Here is a 26876-nt window from a genome sequence, read left to right on the forward strand (position 1 = left end):
GGAAAATGTGCTTTAAAGGTATGGGGTGTACATGGCTGCAGAACCTTGTTCTTTTAGAAAGACCCAGTGCTTGTGATCCAGAAAACCACAAGCATGCAAAGCTGCTTTTTACTTTGGAAAGACAGAGACTGGAGTTATTAACGTGAAACAATGGTTTGTGTAAACAGACCTGTTTCTCATTGAAACAACCCAAGTTCCAATGTGCTCTAAAACATTTCCACCACAGGACCCACTCTGAAAATTTCTAAGTTCTTAAATAGTGAGACCAGGCGTGTGTGTGTGTGTGTGTGCGCACACACACACACACACAGAGAGAGAGAGAGAGAGAGAGAGAGAGCCCTGGCCACACACCAGCTTTGCTAATAAATGACACATAAATGAGTAAGCCAATTGCATCTCAGAGGCACGTCACCAGCTCTTGGCTCTTTCCATCTCCTGCCTGTAGCACAGGAGGCTAAGCTACCAAACCAGCAAGCCTCTCAACCAGGTTTTCCTTTCTTCTCTCTCTCTCTCTCTTTCCAAAAGTGTGGCAGGCAGGGTGGTGGGGGTGGACATAGGCAGCCAACTCTTCATCTGGATTTAACATCCTTGGCTCTTAGGCGCCTTCAGCCTCTGTGTTCCTGGAAGTGTCGAGCTTCCCCATCCTCTGACCTCCTCTTTGCCCAATTGGGGAGGTGCTCCTGGTGTCCCTCACCTTATTAGGGCCGCCACCTGGCAGGATGTCCTTGTATGAGCTGGATGATGATTCAGAAGCGGTGAGTAATGCATCCTGGCTGATTTGGGTCCTTCCCCGCACTATCCATGTCTGCCTGTTGCTAGCTCATCTCGGGGGAGAGTCTCCTCTCATCAGCACCATGGTTTTCTCATTCTTTTATGTTCACCTTCCACTCTGAATCCCGTTTGCTCTCTGAATCTCAACTCTTCCTTTCCACCCTTCTCTCTTTTCAAAGAACGTTCTCCTCCCCTAGATAAATCCTAAAAAGAGGATAACGTGATATCCTGGTCCCAAATTCCTTCTGTGGGGATTAACTGGAAGCCCTGACCAAAACTATATAATGGGGGGAAGGGGGGGGATTGGCAGTCCTTGACTGCCACTCTGTCAGGTCTCTTCATTTGTACTGTGGGGATGTCCATCTTTTCCCAAATATTGGTTTTGTCAGGAAAAGTTTTGTAGCATTCTTCACATCTTTGTGCGGTGTGTGTCTGTGTTTCATTAGTAGGGGTGTTTCCAGGTTTCTGTCTAGGCACAATCACTACAGAAGATTACGTAGATTCCTAAAACCCTGTCATTTATGTAAAGAATATTCAGGGTTTTATTGTAGGGGGAAGGAGTTTGGGTAAATCTATTGCAACCCCACCTCCTCCTTAATTCCAGGTGTTGGTGAACATCAGGCTGAGGTTGCTACACTTGAGGTGCGATCTGGGATCTTGTTCATTCTGTGTGTGCAGACTCCCCCCTCTCTCTTTAAGTAACCTCAACATGTCAAGCTCAGAGAAGCTACCACTACACGGGCTTCCCAATTTTGGAGTGGAACAGGAGGGCAAAAAGTTAATTTGTGGGCATTTAGGAGACCAGAGAGAGTGTGTGTTCAGGTAAGAAGCTTGCAGCTATGTTTTGCTCAGGACAACCCACGGCTAGCTGGTTTTGGGTTAGGAGGTACTCTTTGGAGCTTCAGCCATCTCTCCCCAAAGCTGTTGTTGCTCTTTGCTAGCAAGTGCCATCTTTGCAGGCTGCTATGATTCCTCTCCTTGCAACTTTGCAATTTGTAGTGATGCCCATTCTCTGCTCTCCCTTGCATTCTGGGAAACTGCCACAGAAAGACTTTCCTTATTTGTAAATCTGCTCCACCTTCTCAACAGCATAGTTTCACTTTTTGGTTTGGGGGGGAGCGCTGTGACGTGCATTTGGGTTGTGCCTCTTATTCTGTCGTGACTGCATTTGGTGAGGACCTGTTTTGTGTTTGCATCTTTCGCAGCAGGAAGGTACAGGGAAGGAGATCAATTGCAGATAATTAAATAGATTGTATCCCCCTGGAGTTCAACACATATTTAAAAAAGCAATCCACTTCTATTGGAGAGACGCCAGTAGATTTGGCTTTTGTTCTCAAGAAGTTGTCTGCATAGAATGGGGTGGAAGTGAGCCCCCTCCATCCTTTCCTTCCACATTGATTGACAGCTGCCTGTGGAGTTCTGGCCCCCTTAAGAGTCCAGCTTAGTCCTTGCAGTGAGCCTACTTTCCCTCTCCTAGCCTCATAGGGGGGCTTGCTAATTAACCGTGACATTTCAGCCCCTCACTCTCACTCCAGTCAAGCTACCTCTCTTCAGAAAAAGGGTAAGAAGGCCCGTCTCATTTTGAGCCTTAATGAGCCATTCACAGGAAGAAAATGTCTCTTTCAAAAGAAAATAATCAAAAGCGATGGCAGGTCACAGATGAACAGAAAAATCCCACAACAATTCAGTTTAGGCCTTTTTTATTGGTTTGTTAAGAAGGCAGAGGATAACTTTGTGAAGGAACAACCAAAATTTGGTTACAGCTATATATGAGGGGACTATGTGTGGTGTCCTCACTTGGGAAAGGGTATGCCAGGATTAAGTAACTGTCGAGAATATCACCTGTTTAATTAATAAAGTTTAAGTTTTGTGTGCTCTTACTTGGAAATAAGGCCCAGTAAACCCTGTGGGATTAACCTCTAGGTAAGCATGTGAAGGACCAGGCTGGAAAGAGAAGCAAGAATCCTATCAAATACTTTTATGATAAGATAGCATTATAGTATTTTTTATTTTATTTGCCAATGTAAGTACACACACACACACACACACACACACACACACTTTCTTAGGCAACGTGGTACCATTTGTCATCCTCCAACCTGTGGCTTTTTGTGATTTTGTTCAAGTTTGATTTAAATTGCTTTTAAAAACTACTTTGGAGTCTATGCAGTTCCCTATACTGCCATTCCAGCATTATTAGAAGCCTGGCTGACTGGTTTAAATCAGGTAGATTCACCAACACACACACACACACACACACACACACACACACACACACACACTGAACTCTCAGAAACATTAACTTCTCAATTACATTGTGGTGTGGGTTATGTTCTAGTTTGTGTTTATAGATTTTAAATGTTCATGTATACCACCCTGAAATTTATTTTTGGGTGAAGGTGTGGCTTATTAAAAAAATTAAAAATCTACCTTCTTACAGAAAAATATATATTCCATGGAACAGAAACCTCCTGCGGCAAGAAACCATATAAAATAGGCAAATGCCTAAGAACATCCAAGAATTATCCTTAGTCTGCTTTTATTCAGTTATGTGCTTTTATGCTTTAATTTATTAATTTAGGTTTCGCATAATTTTATTCAGACTGGCACAAATACATTTATTTTGTTTTAATATTTGTTAAAGAAGGACCGTTTTCCCCTTCAGCTGGTCCTGTTGTGATCTGCCAAGGAAATCCCATCATTTTAAGCTGGTCTGTGTTGTAGTTCTATTTGGGTGCAAGGTAAAATCTCCTGTGTTAGTTATTTCCATACTGTTCAATTTTTATTTTGTGACGGATACAAATAAACATAACTGAAATCTCTCTGAATCGCTCCTAGTCTTGCAGAGCTGACTCAGTACAGTATTCTCTTTCCATGTTTTATACCATAAGTTAAAAGAAATGAATAGAAAGTTATTGTGTTGCCTGAAACAGAGGAATGAATGTTGGCAACCCCTTTTCAACCAAGCTCCATTGTGCCCAAGGCCAGTTATTTTGGCACCTGAGGAAGAAAACCCCACGAGCAATTAGTTAATTGTTAGGTAACTAACAATTTGCTGCCTTTCTGTGAGACCAGTGTATAGGACTTGCCCTAAGGCTAGACCCTGTGTGTTGTTAGTGATGGTACCCATCCTTCTGTTTTCCATCTGGATGTAGGCTTCATCCCTAGTTGTCCCTTGTTGATGTCGCATCTGGTCAGCAACTTCCTGCGCCCTTTGTCCAGCGCAGGAGAAGAACGTTAGAAACACTGTAGTCAGCATGACTAAATTCACGAGTGCTGTCCAATGTTCTGGGTGTAGACTAAGCTCAGATTCCAAAGGCAAACAACCTCGCCAGCCTTATGGCTCGACAGCAGTAAGTACTCTCTAGTTTGAAGGCAGCAGATGGGATTCATTCCCCTACGAACAGTGTCTCTGGCTGGGCTGCTTATGCTGCCCAGGAATGACAGGATGCAATGCCAGGATGCAGCGGAATGCTTTCCAGAGGCCTAACCAGCAGGCAGATGAGGTTGCTGGCTCAGGTGTGAGACAAGAGATGGGGAGGAAGCACAGGCTGCCAGCATCTGCTTATACCTGTTTGGTTAACAAAGGCCTTGCCTTAAGGTCACATGAGGACCCGGGAGGCAAAGTCCTTGCTGGTTTCCAGCGGTGGAGCATCTGCTTTGCATGTAGAAGGTTCAACCCACAGCATCTTCGGGTAGGACTAGGACAGACACCTGCTTTTGAAACCCTGGAGAGCCACTGCCAGTCAGAGTGGGCAGCACTAGATGGACCGATGGTTTGACTTGGTATAAGGCAGCTTCCTGTCTCCTAGCCTAACCTTCCCCATCACCACCCCTCTTTTCTCCTCCTCCCTTTAGGGTTCTGCTGAGTCCTACACCAGTCGGCCCTCTGATTCCGATGTGTCGTTGGAGGAAGATCGCGAGGCCCTGCGCAAGGAGGCAGAACGCCAAGCCCTAGCACAGCTGGAGAAGGCAAAGGTAAAGTAACTTCAAGCATCCTAGAGAAATTGCAGGGTAGGGTACGGGAGATGGTTTTCGTAATGCAGCCGGCTGGGGAAAGCTATCTGGCGTCGGGATCTGATTCAAGAGCAGAGTCCCATTGAGATCCATGTGAGAGTCTGTGGGATGCAGCTTATCCCGATGGCCCATCCTCCAGCACATGAGAGAGGAAAGTAGGGGGTGTGTTTTGTCCCTACTAAGGAAACAACCCATCACAGCCTGTACCTACTGGGAGGGAATGTCATTTATGCGACCCTGCCTGACTCAGCAGTGGGTGGTTTTGCTGCCTCTGTGGACTTCAGGTCTTCCATCCTTCCACTCTGCCACCCTTCCTCATTTTAATTTTTGCTTTATTTCTGTGGGTTGTTTCTTCCTGTAGCTTCCTGCCATGCCTACAGCATAGTTGGCCTCCTTTACAGGTGTTCTCCAGGGACAAGTCCCTTCCACAGGTGGTCACAGCTGGTGTACGACTTGTTAAGGCTAGTTTCATAATGCTGACTCTTGCCCACACTGCCTTACGTTAATTAAACAAGCTGGCTGTTACCAATCCTTGCAATTTAAGGAAGGGAAACATTAACCACAATGCCTAGCCGGCATATGGAAGCCTCAGTGGGATCAGTTAACTGACTTTTGGGCTCAGTGTTCATGCACACACAAACCAGGGCTACAAATTGATTTCAGTTGCTCCATATTTTGCTTCGACTAGTTGGCTGTCTGCCTCTGTGCTTTTGAACTTGGTAGGCCTCTACCTCTGAGCCCCTGGCAGCAAAATATCCCTGCAGGAGATGTTCCATCAAAATACTAAAGGGATTATTGAGCTAAGGATTCTGGATACGGATTCTGTATTCTGGATACAATGCCAGCAGTGGGAGGAGCTGGAGCCAGCAGTGAGTAGGGCCAGAGCCAAAACCTAAAGTGGACAGAGCCCCTCCTTTCCTGCCCCCTCTTCCTCCCCCATCCACCAAGTTGCAAGGAGAAGGACAGATAATTCTTTTTTCCAGAGGTCTACATGAATTCTTACAGAAGTTTCTCTTTCGTCCTTACATTGCTGCATCTATTTCAGCTTTCTTCTCATCATCCCCAGCTCCCGCCTTCCTTCTATTCCTTAGGCTCCCACTACCTGCATGAAATTAGGCCAAGGGCCACCTTGGGCCACAGGCTCCCCAACCTCGTTCTAAAAGCATCAAATCACACTATCCATTTGAATGGCACACAGGAACAAACTGGCAGCTAGTGCAGCTCTTTCACAGTGGTGTGATAGGCTCTAGACTCAGTGAATGGCATTGGCTATTCTATTATCTGTTAAAATTTCCTAATCCTCTCCATAGTCAAGCCCATGCAGTGTGGTCCAGCTTGGATGCTGTTAGAGGATGGATTACTGCAGCCAGAAGCAATCTCTCTCTCTCTCGGGTGGCAGCTGGATCACCAGCCAGAGCTGGCGAATGAAGCTGTGTGTTATGGATGCCACTTGGACACCAAACAGCAGAACTGGATTCAAAATGATTTTGAAGCCATGCACGTGCTCTTTAAGCGGGTCATGTGAGCAAGGGGGGGGAGAGCCATACATAAAGGTGCCCCTCACCCCTCCTTCGAGAGACTCTGGGTCCCACTCTCCACTCCTGCAGAAGAGCAGATGGGTCAATGCCAGGCGTGGAAAATGGATGCCAGGTAATGGAGATCATGAAGGAGAGCGTGTTGATATTATGACACAATAGCCGGCATGCGTTAAAATGAGCAATCCAAGTTACACAAAATCACTTTGGTCAAATGAAGCATTCAAATGGCTAAAAAATGCTTAGTCTAGCAATCAGAGATCTCAATCTCTGTTGTGTATCTTGCATGTGACAGGACCAAGCAAGGCATCCAACGCGGGATTCTGCTGGGACCTGCTACTTCCCCCCTCTGTTTATTTGTTTGTCATTCTCTTGCCCACCCCAGCTTTCTGTTTCTGCAGAAACTCCAGTGTGTCACATGGGTGGCGCCTTTTTCCATAGGTACAACTGAGAACAGAGCATTCCAGGCAAACATCAGCTTGTTTTGATGAATGGCATTCTGATGGTCCCAAGGAGACTTCTGTTTTTAAATTTTGTTTTACTGTGTTCAATATCCCATCTTCTCTCCAAGGAGCTCAGGGCAGCGTATGTGGTTCTTTCCCTCTTATCCTACACTAAATGTGGGAAGGGCTGTGACTCAGTGAGTCAAGTGGGAATCATAGAGTTGGAAGGGATCCCGAGGGACATCTGGTCTATGGCTGGCATGCAGAAACTCCTAGATTCAGTTCTAGGTATCTGCAGGCAGGGCTGAGAAGGACTTATGCCTGAAACCTGGAGGGTCACTGGTGAGCAATACTGAACTTAGGGAAGCAATGGGGTAACTATAAATGGTATCTTCCTCTGTTTTTCCTGACAACAACCTTGTGGTGACTGGCCCATTGAACGTCATGGCTGAATGGAGATTTGAACCCAAGTGTTTTTGGCACGAGGCTACAACTCCAATCACCATACCATGCTGGCTTTCAGACTGCCACATGGCTACTTTCTCACCATGTTCTTCACAACTGGCTCAAGCCCATCAATGCCCATAAATCGCAGGCTGGCCAGGCACCCTCAAATTCATTTGGCTAATGGGCATGGTAACGTTTTATCACTCCAGGAGGCAGAAGAGGAAAGAGGAAGCTTGAGTCGTGCTCTCGATTGAAGCGAACTGGCCTCAGGAAGCAATGCCACTCTGCTGTGGGTTGGCAGGGCCCCAGTCCTCCTTTCAGCACACTCTGTTATGTACCCTACAGGTGTCTTGCTCTGGCTTGCCTTCCTAAGGTTGCATGTTTCTGCAGCAGGTGCCACAACCGCAGAAAATTGCCCAGAGGCAGCTCAAGAAAATCCATTCATCCATCAAGCCTTCACTTAAAACACGGACTGGAAGCCGAGATGTGGGGCCTTAACCCTTGGATCTGGGAGAGAGATATGGATGGGTTATTGAAGAATGAGAAGCAAGAGGGAGTTTGCAAATCAAAGGAATTGTTATAAGTGCCTCCCCACAAACACATATACCCCAAACCAAGCATCCACTGCAGCCTATTCTATGCTTCTTTCAGGCCTCATTTCAGTAGGGAGGCCCTATGGATGCCAACAAATACCTCTGCAGGTGCCACGTTGGTGACCTCTGCCTAGTTAAAACAGAGTGCACATAGCACATTCTGGGCTGTTCCTACATCTTTAAGAAAGGACCAGGATTTATCGATTGAAATCCAAACAGAGTATGAGAGCAGAGACTCTCGGGTTTGTCCCCTGGTTGTGGGAGGGGGATTGTTGGGATCTGGTTATTTAAAGTGTCATAGGGAAGGAAGGCAGAATCCCAAAGTGGGGTGGGTGAGTGGCCAGTGTAAGGGGGCCATCCCCTGTGCAGTATTTCAACCTTGTGGCGATTCGCAGCTGGTCTTTCCAGCATTTCCCACTTGCCTGGGCCAGCAGGGAAAGTGGTGGTGGGGAGGTCCTGCCATTTCTGCCGTAATCACACAAGCCATCCTTCCCTTCCCTGGGGCAGCAATTCCCGCTTTCACGGCAGCCCTGGGACTTTGACGGATGCAATTAGCTAATTAAGCCTCTCAATTCCCTCCCCCTTTCTTTACTGGCTCTTGGCGCAGCCTGTTGCCGCAGCAGCCCTCACAATTAGGATGCCTGAGGTGTTTTGACCGCTGGGATCTGGTCCAAACTCCTTGCTGCCAGGATGATCTGGGAGGGAGTGGCTGGCACCCAGAACATCCCTAGCTCTCCGACTCTGGGCTTTCAGCCAGCAAGTCTCATCCTTTGCCTTCATCAGCAGGTCTTGGAGCTATCTGTTGACTAGGCTCGGGTTAACTATGGGGCCTGGAGTTGGGGGGGGGCAACTCTGCCTTGCTGCTTCAGGTGAAATTCATGCCAGGAGTGGCTGCTTGCTTTCCCACCTCCTTCTCCTTGACAGTGAGATAAGCAGAGAATAAAATTCCAGGGGGAAAAGCCCCCTGGCCTACCTTGGACATTGGTGTGGCTTTTCCTCTTTGTTTTGCATCATTAGGAACGTAGGAAGCTGCCTTATACTGAGTCAGACCAATAGTCCATTTTGCTCTGTGATGCTGACACAGGCTGGCAGCGACTCTCCAGGCCTGCCTGGAAATGCTGAGGGTTGAACATGGGGCTGCATTGCAGGGGGTTGGACTAGATGACCCTTGGGGTCCCTTCCAACTCGACAATTCTATGGTTCTGTGACCTTCTGAATGCAAAGCAGAAGCTGTCCCACTGAGCTTTATATATTGCTATTTTAAATCATGTCTGGTGCTTCTGCTTGCCAACTTGAAGAACGAGATTCTATTCTGAGCATTGGAGCCCCAGTTTCGAACTTCTGGCGATTTCACTCAGTCACTCTTCTGGGTACAGATGCGTCAATATAGGTATGCATTGGCCCATTGGCTTGAAAGCGTTTCTTCATAGCCAGAAGGGTTAAGAAGAACACATTCATTGATGCCTCCCGCCCCTTGCTTAGGTAAAGAAGGGTGTTTTTCCCTTTACTGATCTGTTAAAAAGGCAGCAAAGTGCATGGGGGGTTTTTTTGTACCTGGAAATAAATTAAGCAAGTCGCTTTTTCTTTGTTGGAAAAGGGCTTTTGGTAGGGCGCAATTCACCTGTTTCCCCCCTGCTTTGCTAAAATGCTTCTGTATTTTTGTTTTGCAGACCAAACCAGTGGCATTTGCTGTGAGAACGAACGTGGGCTACAATCCATCTCCCAATGACGATGTGCCGGTCCAAGGCCTGTCTATTTCCTTTGAACCCAAAGACTTCCTTCATATCAAAGAGGTACAATGTGTCACACAGGACCCTGGACTCCTGTTCCCCACCCCATTACTCTTAAGTTGTGCAGCAGCTGGGCAAGAAAGGGGCTGTGAGAGGCTCTCGTGAGCATCTCCCTTCTCTGCATGGGGTCCAAATGTGCGAGCGACAGTGAGGGGTGATGTGTTGGGGCAAGCTGGCGGTCCACCCACTCACACACGCACACCCACAAGCTACAGCCTCATCTCTCCATGCCCGCTTTGGGTGTCTCACGCTTTGGATGTTTTGCCCCCTGCACTCCAGAAATACAACAATGACTGGTGGATCGGACGCCTGGTCAAAGAAGGCTGCGAGGTCGGCTTCATCCCCAGCCCCGTCAAGCTGGAGAACATGCGGATGCTACAGGAGCAAAAGATGAGGCAGCATCGACTCAGCTCCAGGTGGGTTGGGATGAAGTGGGATGCAGGAGGAGGAGGCTGCTGAGCCACCCAGAATCCTCTGCATAGAGGGTCCCACATTCAGCCCCTGCCATCTTCAGGGAAAGGCTGTCTTGTAGCAGGGCTGAAAAACCCTCTTCCTAAAACGCTCCTTGGCTTCTACCAGGCATGCTTGGCAATACCTGACAGGGTGGACTTTAGGCCACATTCACACCATACATTTACAGCACTGGGAAACCACTTTAAACAGTCATGGATCCCCCCCCCCAAATTATTATGGGAGCCGTGGTTTGTGAAGGGTGCTGAAGGCCCCTTTATTCCACTTCCTTTATTGGAAGGCCCCTTTATTCCACTTCCAGAGCTACAGTTTGCACAGATTTATTAATCAGTTCCTCTTCCCAGGGAGCTCTGGGAATTGTAGATCTGGGAGAGGCAAAGGAGGCCTCCTAACAGCTCTCCGCACCCTTCACAAACTGCAGCTCCCAGGTACCGCCCTTGCATAGCCAACCTTCCTCCACAATCAAGAGAGCTAGCCACTTGCTTTCATCAGAACAAAATAATTCCGAGGACTTTATCTACATTGGCCTTAAGAGGTTTTGTCTTAGAGTGAATAGATGTCTGCCAATTCCAGACCATCTTTCCTCTGGAGGCCTGTGGCTATTTTCTGAAACGTGCTCTCCAGAGTAAAACTAAAATGAGGCGGACATGCGTCCCACTAGTCTAACACACCCTGACCCTGACTGCAAAATGTGGATCTTGAAATCCATGTGGAAGTCTCTCTAAGTGGATGCCTGATCCTTGACCTAGCCTTGTCTGTCCATTGAAGACAAATGGGAGGCCAACTCTGCCTTAGCCTCCATGCAATTTACACCAGTTCAAGCTTATTTCATTCTTGTAGTCCCTATGGCTTATGCCAATTCATTCTGTAGTGTCTAAGGGATGGGACACTTGACAGTGGAGCTAATCTGAAACTGGAGCGTAGATCTGTAGTGCAAGTCCATTGTGTTAATGGGGCAGAATGCCATTTGATGGATGTACATCCAAGGACTATGAAGCCTTACTGGGATACAGAAGTTTACTTTTTTTGCAAGTGAAAAGGTGCTGAGCATGGACTCAGAGGCTCTTCCCCCTTGCCACAGCTCTTCCCCACCCCAAAACCTCTTTCTGTTTCCCTGCCTCACTTTAATGGCTCTTCTGTCTTGCAGTAAATCAGGAGACAACTCCACCTCCAGCCTGGGAGATGTGGTGACTGGCCCCCGGAGACCCACCCCACCTGCCACTGGTAAGGCTACTCATGCCCAACAGAGAACGGCATAACTGCCACCACCACCCCAGATGGGTACTTTTGCATCTTTCTGTGGGACGAGGAGTGTTTGAAGCATCTGAAGGGCATTGCTCACCTGCACCTGCAACAGAAAGAGGTGGTCATGTCAGACTCTTCCAGGTCATCCTGTAGGTGGGGATGTCCTATTTGAATCCTCTCCCACTTTTTTAAAAAAAATAAATCTCCTTGCTGATCAAAAACTAATGCAGCGGGGAGAGGAGGTTTCAGTCCAGCCTGCTCCCTGCTGTGCTAGTTCCTTCCCTCCCCCCCCCCGCACTGTTGCAAGGAAATATTTTTTAACTTGGGAGGATTTTCAAAAACAAAACACAGGATCCCCACATCTACAGTCTGAAGCGGTACAATCCACACCATCAGTTCAGGGCCCTACCACTTTAATCCGTGTACAGACAAGGCCTAAATTCTGTCCTAATAGCCACATGGCAGGCTTCGCATTGCCTAACTGCTGCCTCCCTCTCCCCCATATGCTCATAAACTGTGGAAATTTGGAGTTTTCCATTCCATTCCATTTTATTTATTTATGTTCCTCTTCTGGATACACGAATCAGTTTATTTCTTTTGTTTCTGGTTGTTCCTCCTCATTTGTTTTTCTCGCCCTATTCCATTTCATTCTTTGGTTGTTGTTGTTGTTGCATTTCCCCCCTGTTTTTTTTTCTTCCCCCTTTCCTCCCCTACCTTTTATCTCCTTCCTCCCTCACCCTCCATCCTCCTCCCAGGTACCTTGGACATGACTAACTTAGCTTATGACCCAGACGCCCTTGACTTAGAGGAGGAGGAGGAGGCCACCGAGGAGAACCAACGAACCCCCAAGACTAGTGTTAGCAGCGTCACCACGCCCCCCTCCACCACCAAGCGCCGCCCCTTCTTTAAGAAGGTAATGGTGCCCCCTCTTGCCTCGCACCTGCTTGCTGTGCCATCCTAAGTATGCCTGCCTGTGTGTGTAGGCTTGTTTCTGCCCAGAGATCGAGCGCTTTCGTGCAAATGATGGGGGTGATAGGAGTGGCATGTTCTGGAAGTGGGTTTGTGGTCCTGATCTCCCATTGGCGGAGAGCATAAGCTGGGGGGCTGCACATTCCGAGCCGATTTGCTGCATATTACGAGGAAAAGCCCAACGTGTACTACGGTTATAAAGTGTATACGCGATTGTGTTTGTCACCTGCCTGAGCCTACAAAAGACGTGTTTCAGAAGGGTATGTTCCAGTGATCACACATTCTCCATCCTTGTATGAGTTAAAAGATGCATTGGCAACCAACTCATACCCTCACTTGGGCTTTGGTGGAAGATGTGTCCAATATAATGTGCTTCCTTTCCCCTCTCCCCCCTGGCCTTACGCATCCTGAGAAATCTAGTAATTGAACAGTGATCCCTCCGTCCCCTGGGAAGGATAATAATGTAATGCTCTAGTAATCCTCTTCATCCAGAAATGACTGTGAGCAGGATTCCTGCATTGCATTGGGTTGGACCTTCCAACTCTACAATTCTATGATTCTCCCATTTCTTTTTCCCAGTGTAAACCCTTGAAAGTCACAGGTCCCAATCCCCCCCATGGGAAACATGCAAGTGGTATGTTCCATGTGTCCCTCCCATATGTGGATACTAGGAATGCTCCACTTCTATAATCCATTCTCCTCACCTGTGGAAATTATGGCAATGGAACGTTCCAGCATGGGAGCGAAGTGAGTGAAATAGTCAAGCCATTTCCCTTCGCTTGGACGTAGGACTGCAGCGCCCCATAAGAAAGCATGAATATGGGATGTTCCAGTGGCTTTCACATAAGAGGGGCATTCCTCCTGGTGACCCACCCTTGCCCTGTAAATTCCATCCAGGTATGGCATTTGCCTCCACAGGCCCTTCTTTACCTTCTTGCGGATCAAATAGTGGGAGGAAGTTGTCCGGAGGGAGGCTGGTTGCTAAGCAACCTCAGGGTTCAAGATGGGAATCCTCAGAGGGCCAAACTGTATTTTACACTAGGAGCCCAAGGGTGCTTTGCAGCAGAGAAGGGAGTGCTTTCCCTGCCAGCCACCTTACGCCTGAAACTTCCCTCCACAGAGTTGCAAGGATCTGAAATACAGGTGGATGGGAAGAAGTTTGTCTGGGTGGAGGGGAGCTTTGAGTGTAGAGTGGCTGGCTGCAAAAGTACCAGGGCTTCTCTCCAGCACCACTTCTTCCCTGAAAAGTGCCTCCTTCCTGACAGCTCCCTGCGGTGGCAAAAGGAGCCACCAGGCCAATCATGTCGCCCACGGTGGCTCTGGCCAATGTGTCATTTGGCTCTCGCCAATGTGTCATTTGGGTTTTGAGAGGTTCATGGGCATGCCACCATGAGCCATGTCTGTCCACCAGGGTGGGCCAGGACAGCATGGAGGAAAAGGACGCAATTCTAAATCAAGGCAAGGTTGTTCCCTGCCCAAACTCTGAAAAGCCGCCACCTTTCTGCTTTTCTCAGCACTAGTTTTCTCTCTCTCTCTTGTGCCTTGCCTGTGCTTCCGCTGGAGTGAGCTGTCAGTAACACGCATGCCTTGTTTGTTTTCTCTTGCCTGTCTCTCCTTTCCCCTCCCCTGCGTCCCCACCCCGCCCATTAATGGCGATCACTGGACATAGCCAAGCAGAAGCAGAAATCGGTAAGTAAGCTTACGAAATAATCAGACGAGATGACAGCGGTGGCGGCTCCCTGTGGGCCCTGCCTAATTTACCCAGCGGGCTTTCCCCCTGCAAAGTTGGCAACTGTGAGGAAGCTGACCATGAAACCCCAAAGTTTGTGTGTGAGATTTGCTCCTCCCCCCCGCCCCGCCAGATACAGGCCCCTGTTTCTTTAAGGTAAGCTCAAAAGCAAACCTTGGTTGCAGCTGCATGAAGGTCTTCTTCTGTTAGTTCCATCTTGAATGTCCAGGCTAGTGTTGGATCTGGAAGGCTGAGATCCCTCAGCAACCCTTCTTCCTGCCACCCACAACTCAGCTTTCCTCCCCCATGCCCACAAAATGAAGGTGCTGTCCCCCCTTTAGAAGAATCGCTGAAATTGCTAGGCTTCCAAAAAACAGTGGTGCCTTCAGCGCTGATGTAGCCTGGATCTGGAGCAAGTCTAATGTCTTCTTCTCTCTCCTTTCTTCTCAGGCGGAGCATGTGCCACCGTATGACGTGGTTCCTTCCATGCGGCCCATCATTCTTGTAGGCCCATCCTTGAAAGGGTATGAGGTGAGGCATTTAGAGAGTTCATGGGGAGAGAGTTAGGGCATGCATAGAACGTAGGGCTAAGGGCCCATGTTGCTTTCCAAGATAATTGGGCAAGGGGAGCCAGGAGGGCTGCCATAGATTGGCATGTGTCCTCATCTCCCAGTCCATCATTCAAGCCCTGTCCAGGATATCTGCCTGGCAACAGGTCTGACATGTCCTGAGTTGCTGTGGCTCCTCCCAATTCTGTTCCTTTGAGCTTACCTCCTACAGGTCATCCCTCCTATCTCGGCCACCAGTGCCCTCTCATTGATTGGCTGTTCTTAGTAATCCTCTGGATCTCTCTGCCAATGGGTGGGCATCCAGCTGTGACTTTAGCACCTACGAGTCTGAAGTGGTAGAAATAGGTAGGGAAGCTTGGGGGTGGGTCTCCATTTTGATGAGCCTTTACCAAGAACTAGCAGAAGCAAGATGCACCCTGATTTCTTCCCCACCCATGTTTATGCATGTGACTCTTTCGATTTCTGACTTTTCTTCTCCTCCTCCTCTTCTCTGTCCTTCTGCCCAATCCCAACCCCCTTTACCTTCCCAGGTGACGGACATGATGCAGAAAGCTTTGTTTGATTTCCTGAAACGCCGATTCGATGGCAGGTGTGAGCTGAAGCCTTGGGGACGGGTGGGGATCTGGTGTCTTCCATTTGTTCTGTGATCCTTGTATCAAGATCCTAGTGCTGGAGTTACCATAGGGGAAACCTGAATGAAGACCACAGAAAATGGAGGGGGGCAGATTTTCTGCCTCCCACAATAAGTTTTATGCCGTCCCCATTACCATTGGTCCATTTCCAAATGCTTCTTCCCCATTTCCTGGACATGAAGACCTGAAACTTTTGCTAAGGTGCTCCAGTTTTTGTGAATACACAGCTAGATCCAATTGCCTTAAAAACAAAAACAAAAAAGCTATTTTCCTAGTTCATGAAGTTGTAGGGCACTTCCAGACTGTTGCTATTTTCAGGTGGGATTCAGTCACACACCCTCAAATTCAGGCTGAGCAATTATAGTTGTTTGGGAGGTCTCGTGCCACAACCCCACCTTCCCAAAAGATCAGATATGCTGAGATAAGGAGGGAGGAATGCACTGCACACTGCACAGTGTGGGATGCAGCGTCATCTAACCTCCCCACAAGCAAACTGGAATAAATGCTTGATAGACAGGAAGCACCCTTAAAAACCTGAGGTTTTGGGGGTTTGTTAAGTGGACACTAAAAGGACTTTGACTAGTACTGTAGGTAGTTAAGACTCCCTGTGTTGCAGCACAGCAACAAGGATCAAAGAGTCCTGGTAATCAGGGATGCCTGTGGGGAATGACCTTTGCTCCCTTGAGCCTCTACTCCTGTCTTTCACAGAATATCTATCACACGTGTGACAGCTGATATCTCCTTGGCCAAGCGCTCGGTCCTCAACAACCCCAGCAAACACACCATCATCGAACGCTCCAGCACCCGCTCTAGCCTGGGTAAGGCTGCGCTGAGATCTTGGGAGAAAAGCTTGGCTCTTTGCCATCTCTTCACATTTTCTCCCAAGGCCTTTCCCGCGTGGGAAGAGGGAGGCAAAAAGGGTGACTTTGCCTTTGTGATTGCATGGCACCTAACACCTTGCACGGCACCCGTTTTCAAAAGCTTTTCTTAGCCTGCCTTTCCTCTGATCTGTATCAGCCAGGAGCAGCTTTTCCTGGATGACTCTAGATTTCCCATAATGCTTTGCGGCAATGCCCCTTCTCTCCCTGTCCCTGGCAGAACTCCTCTTACCCAATCATGAACTTATTTATATATGTACGTATTTGTAAGCCACGCTGTGTTATAAAATACCACAAGGAGGTGTACGCAGCGCTGTGCACGTCAACCACATCAGTAAGAGATGGTTGGCAAGGAAGGTCAGGTTTGAAAAGCCCGTCTGAATAACACTGTTTTTAGAAGATACTGCTCCCGCCAAACCTCTATTGGCAAGGAGTTCCACAGGGAGCACCTGTCATACTTAAATACTTGCCTCTTGGTAAAGACCAGCCAGCAGTGGCATAGCGTGGGGAGGGCGGCTAAATTTCTGAGGGGGCACAAACAGGTGCCCCCACAATAGGCTCCCTCACTGAGGCTGGAACCACACCCAGGCCAGGCCTTCAAGGCTGGGGCAGCACCTCCTTCTCCTCATGGCCAGGTGAAGGGATACCTGGATGTGCCCTCCTCCTGGACCGGCTGAGAGGGTGGGAGGGCGCCAGTGCCGCCCACTGAGGAGGAAGGAAGAGGAAGGTGGGAAAGCACTGCTGGAGACTCCCTTGGTTAGACACTGGCCAGAGAAGGGACTGACAGCTTCCCAGTCCACCAGGGCGGCCCAACGCTTGCCTCACCCTGGGTGCCGGCAACCCATGCTATGCCCCTGACAACCAGATCTCAGGGGCAGGTGGGACCAACAAACCTGCCCCATTAGAAGGAAGACCTCCGCGATCTTCTTGAGCTGGGCACCAGGGCTGTTTCCGTATCATGAAATATCTGTATCCTGGGTTGGAGAGGGACACACTTGGGTGTGCTTGTGAGAGTCTTTCCCCCCACCCCACCCCCGCATCATAATGCATAGTGTGGAAACTATTCCCAAAAGTCCAGGTTTCGGTGTCAGAAGTGTTGTCCGCATTTGAGTTCATCATGGGATATGTTGCCATCTTGTCTAAACCTACCTCTGTGCATGGGGCAAGGGGAGGGGGAATAGGATTCTCGTTAATTAATACCTCAGCTGCCTTCTCTGTTTTCAGTCCCCCCCTGCTATGGCATCAGACTTTGGGGGTTCTTTTTTTCTTTTTTCTTTTTTACTGCTCCCCAGCAAATCCAACTCACTCTTCTCTTTTTTTCCCCCTCCTCCCCCGCTTCCCACAATTTTCTTTCCCCTGTGTCTGTGCCTCCTCTTCCTTTCTCTGCTCCTGATACAGATGTCTTGGGTACGTAACCTTTAGCCCCCGCAAGCTCTCGGTTGCCCCCCCCCAGGGCAAACTTAACTTGCTTTAACTTCCCCCTCCGCAGAATGGGAAAGATGTTTTGTTGAAATGGAAAAAAAGATCGAAAACAGCTTTTCCTTCTGGGAGAGGAGGGGGAGGGGGGAATTTCAAAAACACAGAACAAAAGCGCACCTACGCTTTGGCTTTGCCCAAAAGCGATAAGTTTTTTTTTGTTCGTTTTGAAATTCGCCCTCGTGTTTGGGAAGTGAAAAAATGGTGAGTCACCACCGTCTTAGTGTTCTCACTATCTTTTCAATTGCTAGACTCTTTACCAGAGTACTGTATTTTTTAAACCTGAACATTTTAAATGTGGAGTTGCTGTTGGGGGTGAGGGGTGGGCGGGTGAATTGGAATATTATAAATGAAAATAAGTAAATAACGTTTCTTGCTGGGGGAAATTGCTCAGGGACTGAAAAAGGAGAGGGGACTATTTTTTGTTCCGGTACAGCCTAGTTAAGAAATTTGGCTAAGCAATCTCAGAGCCCATTGATGTTAATGAGAAGAGAACTACAGGACAGTCCTATACATGTCTACTTGGAAGACAAGACCTGTTGAGTTCAGTGGGACTTACTCCCAGGTATGCAAGTATAGGATGGCATCCTAAATCACTTATCGGCTCCTCATTGGAACCCATGAGATATTCAAAATTCTGGGCTTTGGCTGGATCATGCCCCAGTTTTAACATGAAGGTAACTAAACTGTGCAATTTATTGCATGGTTTCTTACTGGGAAAAAAGTGAGGGGCACTCAGCACAGCCCATTGAAAGGAACTTATTGTTTATCTTTCCTCAAGATGGTGCACGTAGTTCTCTCCCTTTTGATCCTCACAACTGTCCTGTGAGGTAGGCGAGACTGAAAGAGAAAGGGACTGGCCCAAGGGTTTGAATCTGGGTCTCTCCAGTCTGACACTCTGACCACTACGCCACACTGGATCTCATGCTGGGACCTGCAGGGCCACATCCCCAAGAACACAAGATGCTCCTGGGCAGCCATAAGAATCCCATATCCAGCGTCCCACATACAGAGCAGCTAGTGGACAGCCCAAAGTAGCACCCAAAGTACCTGCAGGCAATATTTTTTTTTGGGGGGGGGCAGAGCAAAGAGATCTTTGTGTGCCAGCCAGCCACTTTACGCATGCCTGAAGTAGAAAATCAAAATGGCATCTGCACAACACACACACACACACACACACACACACATGCTTTCACTAAGGAACAACCCATGGGGATGTTTTCCTACACAATCCCCATTGAAATGAATGGGTGCTGCGCAGTTCCTGTTCATTTCATTGGCTCTTGCACAGGGGAACGGAATGCATTCTCCAGGCCCGGAAATTTGCCTCCCTTTTAACCATGCCCAAAATCTTGCGACCACCACCTCCCCTTGCTTTGCCATAGTACTGCCACGAATCAAACACAGATCTGTGGATGGGGCTGACTGTTGACTATTCAGGAGCCCAAGGAATGGTTTTCTGTCCTCGGAGACAGAAGAGTTGACCTGCATATTTTTTGTTACAAGTGCAACATTTTGCATACATGCTACAACCTGTAGGGTCTTAACCTGCAAGTGAGAATAATGAATTATGGTGAAATCTGCGCAGGCTGCAGAAGTAGAGCCTTTAATGCTAAACAGGATCTGAAATAGCAAAAGGGAGGTATGAATGGTGCTGCAGTTTCTTTGCATAGCGATGTTGACCATGTCTTCCTTTCCCTGCCGCTTGCCCTCTGCCTCAATAGCTGAAGTGCAGAGTGAGATCGAGCGCATCTTTGAGCTGGCCCGCACCCTGCAGCTGGTAGCCCTGGATGCAGACACCATCAACCACCCAGCTCAACTGTCCAAGACCTCATTAGCGCCAATTATCGTCTATATCAAGATATCCTCCCCCAAGGTGAGCAGCCTTTCTCTTTTCTTCCTCCTGATCACACTAACGGTGCTGGGATTAGGGAAGAGGTTGGCAGAGGATCTTAGACTGTTTTGGTATCAGATATAATTCAGAAGTCAATACGAGTGAAGGTAAGAACAGCAGATTAGAATGTACCATGTCCGAAAGCAGGGCCAGCTCAAGGCGTTTGGCTGCCTGAGGCGAAGGGCAAGATGGCACCTCCCCCAAGGCATGCACAGAAGCCAATTGGACTGGCAGTTTTATCTTACTCCAATGCTGGTGAAAGGACAATGTCTTTCTCAGCACTTGAGGGCAGCAGGATAATGTAGGGGGCATAAGGCAGATCACATGGCACTCATAGCTCTGGCCACACACCCCTCCTCAGCAAATGCTGCCTGAGGCTGCTGCTTCACTCTGCTTCCTTGTAGGGCCGACCCTGTCCGAAGGCTTGTATGTGTAGCTACAGGAATGCCAAGCTAAACAGATCCATTGCTCATTTCCCTTGTGGGCTAAAAATGTGAGTTTGCACTGAGCAGACATACATTTATGAGTGCAAAATCCATAGTTTGGGAAGGGGCTCCCTGCCACACTTCAGATGTGCTTCAAATGCATATTTGAGTGTGTGGTAGAAAATACCAGACTCTGGGGTTTTGGGGTGGGGTGGGGCTCTTTTTCTTTTTAAGAAAAAGGCAGCCACTGCTGAAAGGCAGACAAGTGCCAAACATACATGAATATCATGTATTAGGTAAAGGGACCCCCTGACCATTAGGTCCAGTCGCAAACAACTCTGGGGTTGCGGCTCTCATCTCGTTTTGCTAGCCAAGGGAGCCGGTGTACAGCTTCCGGGTCATGTGGCCAGCATGACTAAGCCGCTTCTGGTGAACCAGAGCAGCACACAGAAATGCCGTTTACCTTTCTGCTGGAGCGGTGCCAATTTATCTACTTGCACTGCATGCTTTCGAACTGCTAGGTTGGCAGGAGCAGGGACTGAGAAACGGGAGCTCACCCCATCACGGGGATTCGAACCGCCAACCTTCTGATCGGCAAGCCCTAGGCTCAGTGGTTTAGACCACAGCGCCACCCGCGTCCCAGATCATGTATTAATGTAATGTAATCAACCTCACTTGCAAGTTACTTCTTAAAAAACCTGGCAAGTGTTAAACGACCACCGTAGGTTTCTCAGGAATCTGCCTTATACCAGTAATCAGCCCTTTGGTTAATCTAGTTCAGGCTTGTCCACAATAACTGGGAGCAGCTCTCCAGGATTTCAGACAGGCTCCTTTCCCCCCTCTACCTGGAGATGCCAGGGACCTTTGCATGCAAATTGTGTGCTCAGACACTGAGCTGTGGCCCTTCCCCTCTGCAAAAATCCTGGAATTGTTAATTGCTGTATGAGCAAAAATATGTAAATCAACCCTCAAAAGATCGAGATTCCATGAGAGTTGAAGAACAGCCAGCACTTTGTATGCTTCCTTCCTTCCTGTCATTTAGTTACATATGTCCTGTTCTTGCAATTGCATTTTCAAAGTTATTTTTGCCACTATGAGAGCTAGAACTTTTAAGGCTGCGTGAGTTACCCACCTTGGACTCCTTCCTTCCAGCCTGATTATTAGGCAGAATGAGGCAGCTGCCTCAGGCTGCTAAGTGTCATGAAATGGTAATGAATTGTCATTCATCGTTGTTGCAATTTTTACTGCCAGGGGAGGGGGTGGTTCTGTTTCAGGTGCCAAGCAACTTGGCTAACATTGAGGCGCAATGCATTTGGATTTGGGGGTGGGAGGGAGGGAGAGTTTTGCCTACTTCTTGGGTTGATCTGATCCTGTGAGTGACAAGTCTCACTGTGTTCATGAAGGCTTCCTCCCTGGTAAAGATCACACACCCTAAAACGTTTCCTGAGGCTAAGTCCTTGTTAGGCCAGCTGCAGTGGTGTGGCAGACTAGGAACAGGAGCACCCTTTGGGCAGGGCCCTCCTCTTTTCCAGTCCTGTTCCCGGCCCCCTTGGGCACCCTAACATTTCTTCTCTCCCTCTCCCCCAATGTCTTTACCCAACAGGTGCTGCAGAGACTGGTGAAATCGAGAGGCAAATCCCAAGCCAAGCACCTGAATGTGCAGATGGTGGCATCAGACAAACTGGCGCAGTGCCCCCCTGTGAGTCCTGTGGTACACCTCCCTCATGCTCTTTTCCAGCCCATTTCAACCTGGTGTCCTCCTGACTGCACCTCCCATCAAGCCCCTGCTGGTGCAAACCCCTGCTCATTTGATACACACACACACACACACCAATACAAGCACTTGCGCTGCCTTCCGAAAGCCGGGCAAAGGAGGTGCTGAGCTTTGGGGAGAAGGCATGAGGGCTCTGGCTGGGTCTTAGAGTCCTCCCTCCTCCTTCCCAAAGCCTAGTGCTTTCCTGGCTTTGGGAAGGGGGCTGGGAGGGCTCTAGGACCCTGCCCATATCCTTGCACCTCCTTCCCTAAGCCTGGTGCCTCTCTCAGCTAAATTTGGGGAGGCAGTGCAAGGGCTGTGTGTGTGTGTGTGTGTGTGTGTGTGTCAAATTTTGGCCTCGTTCCCCTCTCCCACACAACAAGGCAGTGTGCGGCCTGCAGGTTCCATGTGAAAGTACTCTTGCGGCCCACTTGGTATGAAAAGTTGGCCTGCCCTGATCTAGCTCCATATTGCCTACACCAGGGGTCTGCAACCTTTAAGACAAAAAGAGCCACTTGGAACCGTTTCCGAAGAAAAAACAACTGGGAGCCGCAAAACCATTGCGACATTTAAAACAAATATATCTCCGGAGCTGCGATCTGACAGCGGGCGGGAAGGTGACTAACACACGCACCTCCCCCATGCAACGTCACAGCCAGTACAGCGCCCGCCACAGTGGGGAGTGTCGGGGCGCACAATGCGCCTCCTCCCCTCGCTAGTATCTGCCCCGGAGCCGCGGCAAAGGTGTAAAAGAGCCACATGCGGCTCCGGAGCCGCGGGTTGCAGACCCCTGGCCTACACTGATGGCCGTGGCTGTCCAGGGTTTCAGACAGGGAGTCCTATCTGGAGATGCCGGGAATTGAACCTGGGGTCTTCTGCATGAAAGGCAGGTGCTCTACCAATAACCCTTGGCCCTTTCCCAAAATTGTGGTCCAGCAACATCTGGAGGGCCACAGGTTCCCCACCCCTGATTTAAGCAGATGCTACACAATCATTATGCCAGCCCACTAGCGACTACCATTGCAACCCTATCCAACCCATGCCTCCACTCCTGGTCCCCTGCACCTATCATTCTACACTCCCTCACAGGGCTAATTCCTTCCCATTCCCCGCCCTCTCTGTCTCTGCAGGAGATGTTTGACATTATCTTGGATGAGAACCAGTTGGAAGATGCCTGCGAACACCTGTCCGAGTACCTCGAAGCCTATTGGAAGGCCACGCACCCTCCCAGCAGCAACCCGCCCAATCCGCTGCTGACCCGCACCATGGCAACGGCTGCCTTGGCTGCCAGCCCCGCCCCGGTCTCCAACCTCCAGGTACAAGTGCTGACCTCCCTCAAGCGCAACCTGGGGTTCTGGGGAGCGAGGGGCAGCCTGGACCAGGGGCTGAGCGGAGCTGTCCGGGTGGAGGAGCACGAGCTGTAGCTTTCGGGGAAACCCGAGGTAGTTGTTCGGAAATGAAGAAACGAGCACAGGGAAGCCTTGCTAATGAGGGCTCCCCCTTCCCTACAAAGGACTTGTCAGTGCTGCTGTTCAGTCAAGGCAATCTCTCTCTTTCGCCTCCCCGCCCCTTCTCTGAAGCTGTCCTGCTAAAGTGCACACACAAACACCCCTTTCCCTCGCAATCTGACTTTGATTAAAGGATGACCTCGGCGAGTCACCAGCACATCTCTCCCGCCCTACACCCCGCCGTCTCTTATCTTTCGAGCAATGCTTCCTGGGGACATCAGAGAAGCGTCTCAGCTAGGAAAAGTGGGTTTGTCGTTTAGGGCAGGTTCTGTGGGCTGCTCTGAACCAGATCTAAAATGGCATCACAAAGGAAGGATTTTCCTCCACCTGCTCATGGGAAAGAAGTCAGTTGGCTTTCCAGTGTGCTGTGTGAATGCAGAGCCTGGTTTTCAGTAGGGGCAGGTCCATTATGCTGCCGAGTTGCCCTCAAAGACCCCTTATGGCCTTGCAGGTAGTGCCTCCCCCCCCCGCCATCTGCCACACATTCTTTGTTCCGTTCTCGTAACACACATGGTGAATTTGGGCAACTGCTTCCCAATCCACTTTTCTAACAAGCAGTGATTTCCGGTCACCAAGTGGCAGGAACCCACTGGACTAAAGGGGTCTGTAAGGTCACAGGGTTTGTACGGGGCCCCACTTTGGATAATCTGGCAGGAGCACCAAGTCTATGACCTTATGGATTCCTTCACAATAACCATGGACTGCTGAGTTTCTGCCACCTAGTGACAGAAAGTCAAATTTCTTGGGAGGCTGGGGAGCAGTTGTGGCTGCAGTAAATTGCATCGGTGATTATACCTCATCAGGATAACCTTGTCCGCTTGATTCCCATGGCCTCAGTGCAAAGCATTTACCGGCAGGCAAAACCATATTGTCAGAATCTCACTGCCAGAGGTGGGTGACTTTTTACATTGACAGTGCCCCGCATTGTTGCCTAAACCTTGGCCAAGTCAAGGACCGATTGCCAAGCATAGCAAGCTGAACAGAGCTCCATCAAACTCATCTCTCTTGTGAGCTAAAAAGAAGAAGTCTGCATTGAGCAGAAATAGATTTATTACTGCAGAATCCACTTTTTTGCTTGGGTGGCGTGATGCCTGCCCATCGTTCAAATGTGAATTTGGACATGCTTCAAATGCATGTTTGGGTGTATGATGGGAAACCCCATGCTGTTTCTGTTGTGTCACCTTTTTAAAAAGAAAAGGGCAAACTCTGAAGTGGTTAAACAGAAGTGACCACCATTCCCCCAAAGGTGTTTAGCTGTCAATAAGTTTACCACTTTCACATCTGGCTCCCAGTGCTGTTTTATTGCATGGCGTGGTAAGTGACTGCTGTTGCTGCTGCTGCTTTTACATATAAATAACAGCAGGTGGTCCAGCTGATCAGCACAGGTGGCTCTGTATGTGTTCTGTGTGATGCTAACTCTCTATCTTCTTATGTCTTAACTAACTGATGAGTTCTCAAACAGGGTGATGATGAGCCTCTCTCTAACATGGTGCAAAGCAGTTAACCATGGGAAGCCTCAATCTCTCTATAACCTTGGAGGAGGCAAAGGGGTAGCTTGAGATGCAAGTTGCCACCTCTTGAAACCATATTTTGCTGCAGGGATGGAGAACCTGATGTTGTTGGACTCCAAATCCCATCAGCCCCAGCCAGCACAGCCAGTGGTCAGGGATGATGGGGGTTGTAGTCCAGCAACATCTGGAGAGCCCCAGGCTCCCCATCCCTGCTCTGTTCTATACATTGTGCTCTGCACCACACATAGAATGCCATGTCCAAAGAGCAATTTCAGACAAAAGTGGCAGATCACCATTCTGAGGATCTCTGCCTAGAACTGTCCCAAACTCCCCATCCCCCCACCATCTCCCTCTTTTGCAAGTGTTTTCTGGCTTCTGCTAGTAGGGATGGAGAAGACATTCAGTTCAATTCGCATTTGAAGCCAAAACCTTAAGAAATTTGCACTTTCCGAAACAATTCGAGAACCGAAACGCAGAATTCACACTTGCACGAATTTGGCAATGCAGTCCTGCACTTGAACAAAGATTGCAAATATGTGTGCATTAGGGGGACACGTGCACAATATATTAGTGAAAATAACACAGTAAAATGCAATCTGTTAGGAGAAATTGCTTACAACAATGTATCCGTTAATCTAAACTCAGTACAAAAAAAGGTTTATTAGGAGAAATTTGCACCAACCTGTTGGAGAAGTTTTATAAGGATTTGAAAAAACAACAACCTTCAAATGGCTGTAGAAATGTAGAGATCTGAATTTGAGATGGGGGAAAGTGAGGAGCTGAAACCAATGGACCTTTCCATCCCCATCTGCGAGGGGGTCTAAAATCCATGCTTTTTTGTTTTTGTTTTTGACTTGCTTAACTCCAAAGTCCAGAAAAATTGCCTGTCTTTGCAGGGGAAATTTCCCCTTAGATTTCATGAGGTTTGCCAGGCCGGAGTTTGAGAGCCCCTTGTGCTAACCTGTTTTGGAGCGCTGCAGCTGCTGCTGCTGCTGTGTTGTGGCCGCACTAACTCTTGTCTCCTTTCTCCCTTTCTCATGCATGGTGTGTGGTGAATGCCTCTTTCCACCAGGGACCCTACTTAGTGCATGGGGAGGAGCCGCTCGACCCAGAGCACACCAGCCTCCACGACTATGCGGGGCAGCTGGCTGGGCATGGCCAGATCCGCGCCGCGCCGCCCCCCTCCCACTTTGCCGCCCGGGGCCTTTCCCGCCAGGACACCTTTGATTCGGAGACGCAGGGCAGCCGCGACTCTGCGTACACTGACCCGGCGGATTCCTGCATGGACATCGAGACCGACCCCTATGAGGAGCCGGAGCCTCGTCGCACCCACTGCCTGGGCCACCGCCGCCTCCAGGGGTCCTGGGAACCCGAGGAGCCAGAGCAGCAGCGGGGCCACCTCCGGGGGCACCGCCACCCCCAGCGCCAGGGCTCCTGGGAGGCCGAGGAGCCCGACCGGCAAAACCACAACCGGTCTCTTCGCGGGCACGGCAAGGGGCGGGAGCGCTATTGCCAGAGCGAGGAGGAGGAGGGCTTGCGCCGCAACCACAACGACGTAGAGGACTGGGCGCGAGATGCCTATATCCGCTAAGGCCCTGAGGGGCAGGGCTTTTATCTGCTGAGGGAGAGGCCTCTTCCCACGCAGAGCCTTGGGGACAGGAGCTGTCTTCAGTTGCCTGGCACCCGGGGGTAGGTCCAGCCTCTCCGGAGGATTGTCCTTCACCCACCAAGCGGTTTGTGGGCAGGCATATAGCGTTTGCGCCTCGGAAGCAGCGCCATCGCTGGCCGGGTCTGTGCGTGAACTCCCTTTCCTCGACACCCTTCTCTGAGGACACCCTCCACCCGCCCCTCTGCCTTGCCATTTGTGCCAACAACCTCTTGGACCACCCTCGTCCTGCCAGCCAGCCAGCCAGCACTGCCTGGCCTTTTCCCTCAAGGTCACAAATAATCACATATACCTTAAATAACGAAAGCTCCCCTCTCTCCTCAGAGGCCCCCTCGTGGACCTGGAGAGGGAGAGGGCCAGTCTCCACTGGTGCCTGGAATCACCCCAACACTTGGGTGGCAGCTGAGGTAGACCAGCTGACCGTGTGCTTGCTGGCTGCCCCTCCTGAGATCCTGCGTGCTTCGCCCCATCCAAGGCCAAACTGCTCCCAAGTGAAGAATCCGGCCCTCTCCCCTCTATAGGTTTACACCATCATAGATCTCTTTCTTTGCCTG

At 49.4% G+C, this 26876-nt stretch overlaps 1 protein-coding gene across 6 annotated transcripts in view; it reads left to right on the plus strand.

The window, feature by feature from the left end:
* The window catches only part of CACNB1 (calcium voltage-gated channel auxiliary subunit beta 1), a 45551-nt gene extending 19052 nt beyond the window's left edge, over nt 1-26499 (plus strand). For 2 of the 6 annotated variants that reach the window (XM_053359875.1, XM_053359876.1), the window contains 12 exons: nt 4630-4749; nt 9477-9599; nt 9876-10012; nt 11215-11291; nt 12068-12225; nt 14461-14541; nt 15110-15168; nt 15920-16029; nt 19290-19441; nt 21488-21583; nt 22768-22953; nt 25729-26499. In XM_053359875.1, the coding sequence (XP_053215850.1) occupies nt 4630-4749; nt 9477-9599; nt 9876-10012; nt 11215-11291; nt 12068-12225; nt 14461-14541; nt 15110-15168; nt 15920-16029; nt 19290-19441; nt 21488-21583; nt 22768-22953; nt 25729-26247 (1818 nt within the window). In that variant the 3' untranslated portion in view covers nt 26248-26499. Of the gene's footprint in view, nt 1-599; nt 756-4629; nt 4750-9476; nt 9600-9875; nt 10013-11214; nt 11292-12067; nt 12226-13950; nt 13971-14460; nt 14542-15109; nt 15169-15919; nt 16030-19289; nt 19442-21487; nt 21584-22767; nt 25107-25728 lie in introns of those variants that run through there. The other 4 variants (XM_053359878.1, XM_053359879.1, XM_053359877.1 and 1 more) reach the window with 4 other exon arrangements.
* The last annotated feature ends 377 nt before the right edge of the window (nt 26500-26876 follow it).

This window comes from Podarcis raffonei, chromosome 13 (assembly GCF_027172205.1).
Source record: "Podarcis raffonei isolate rPodRaf1 chromosome 13, rPodRaf1.pri, whole genome shotgun sequence".
Taxonomy (NCBI): domain Eukaryota; kingdom Metazoa; phylum Chordata; class Lepidosauria; order Squamata; family Lacertidae; genus Podarcis; species Podarcis raffonei.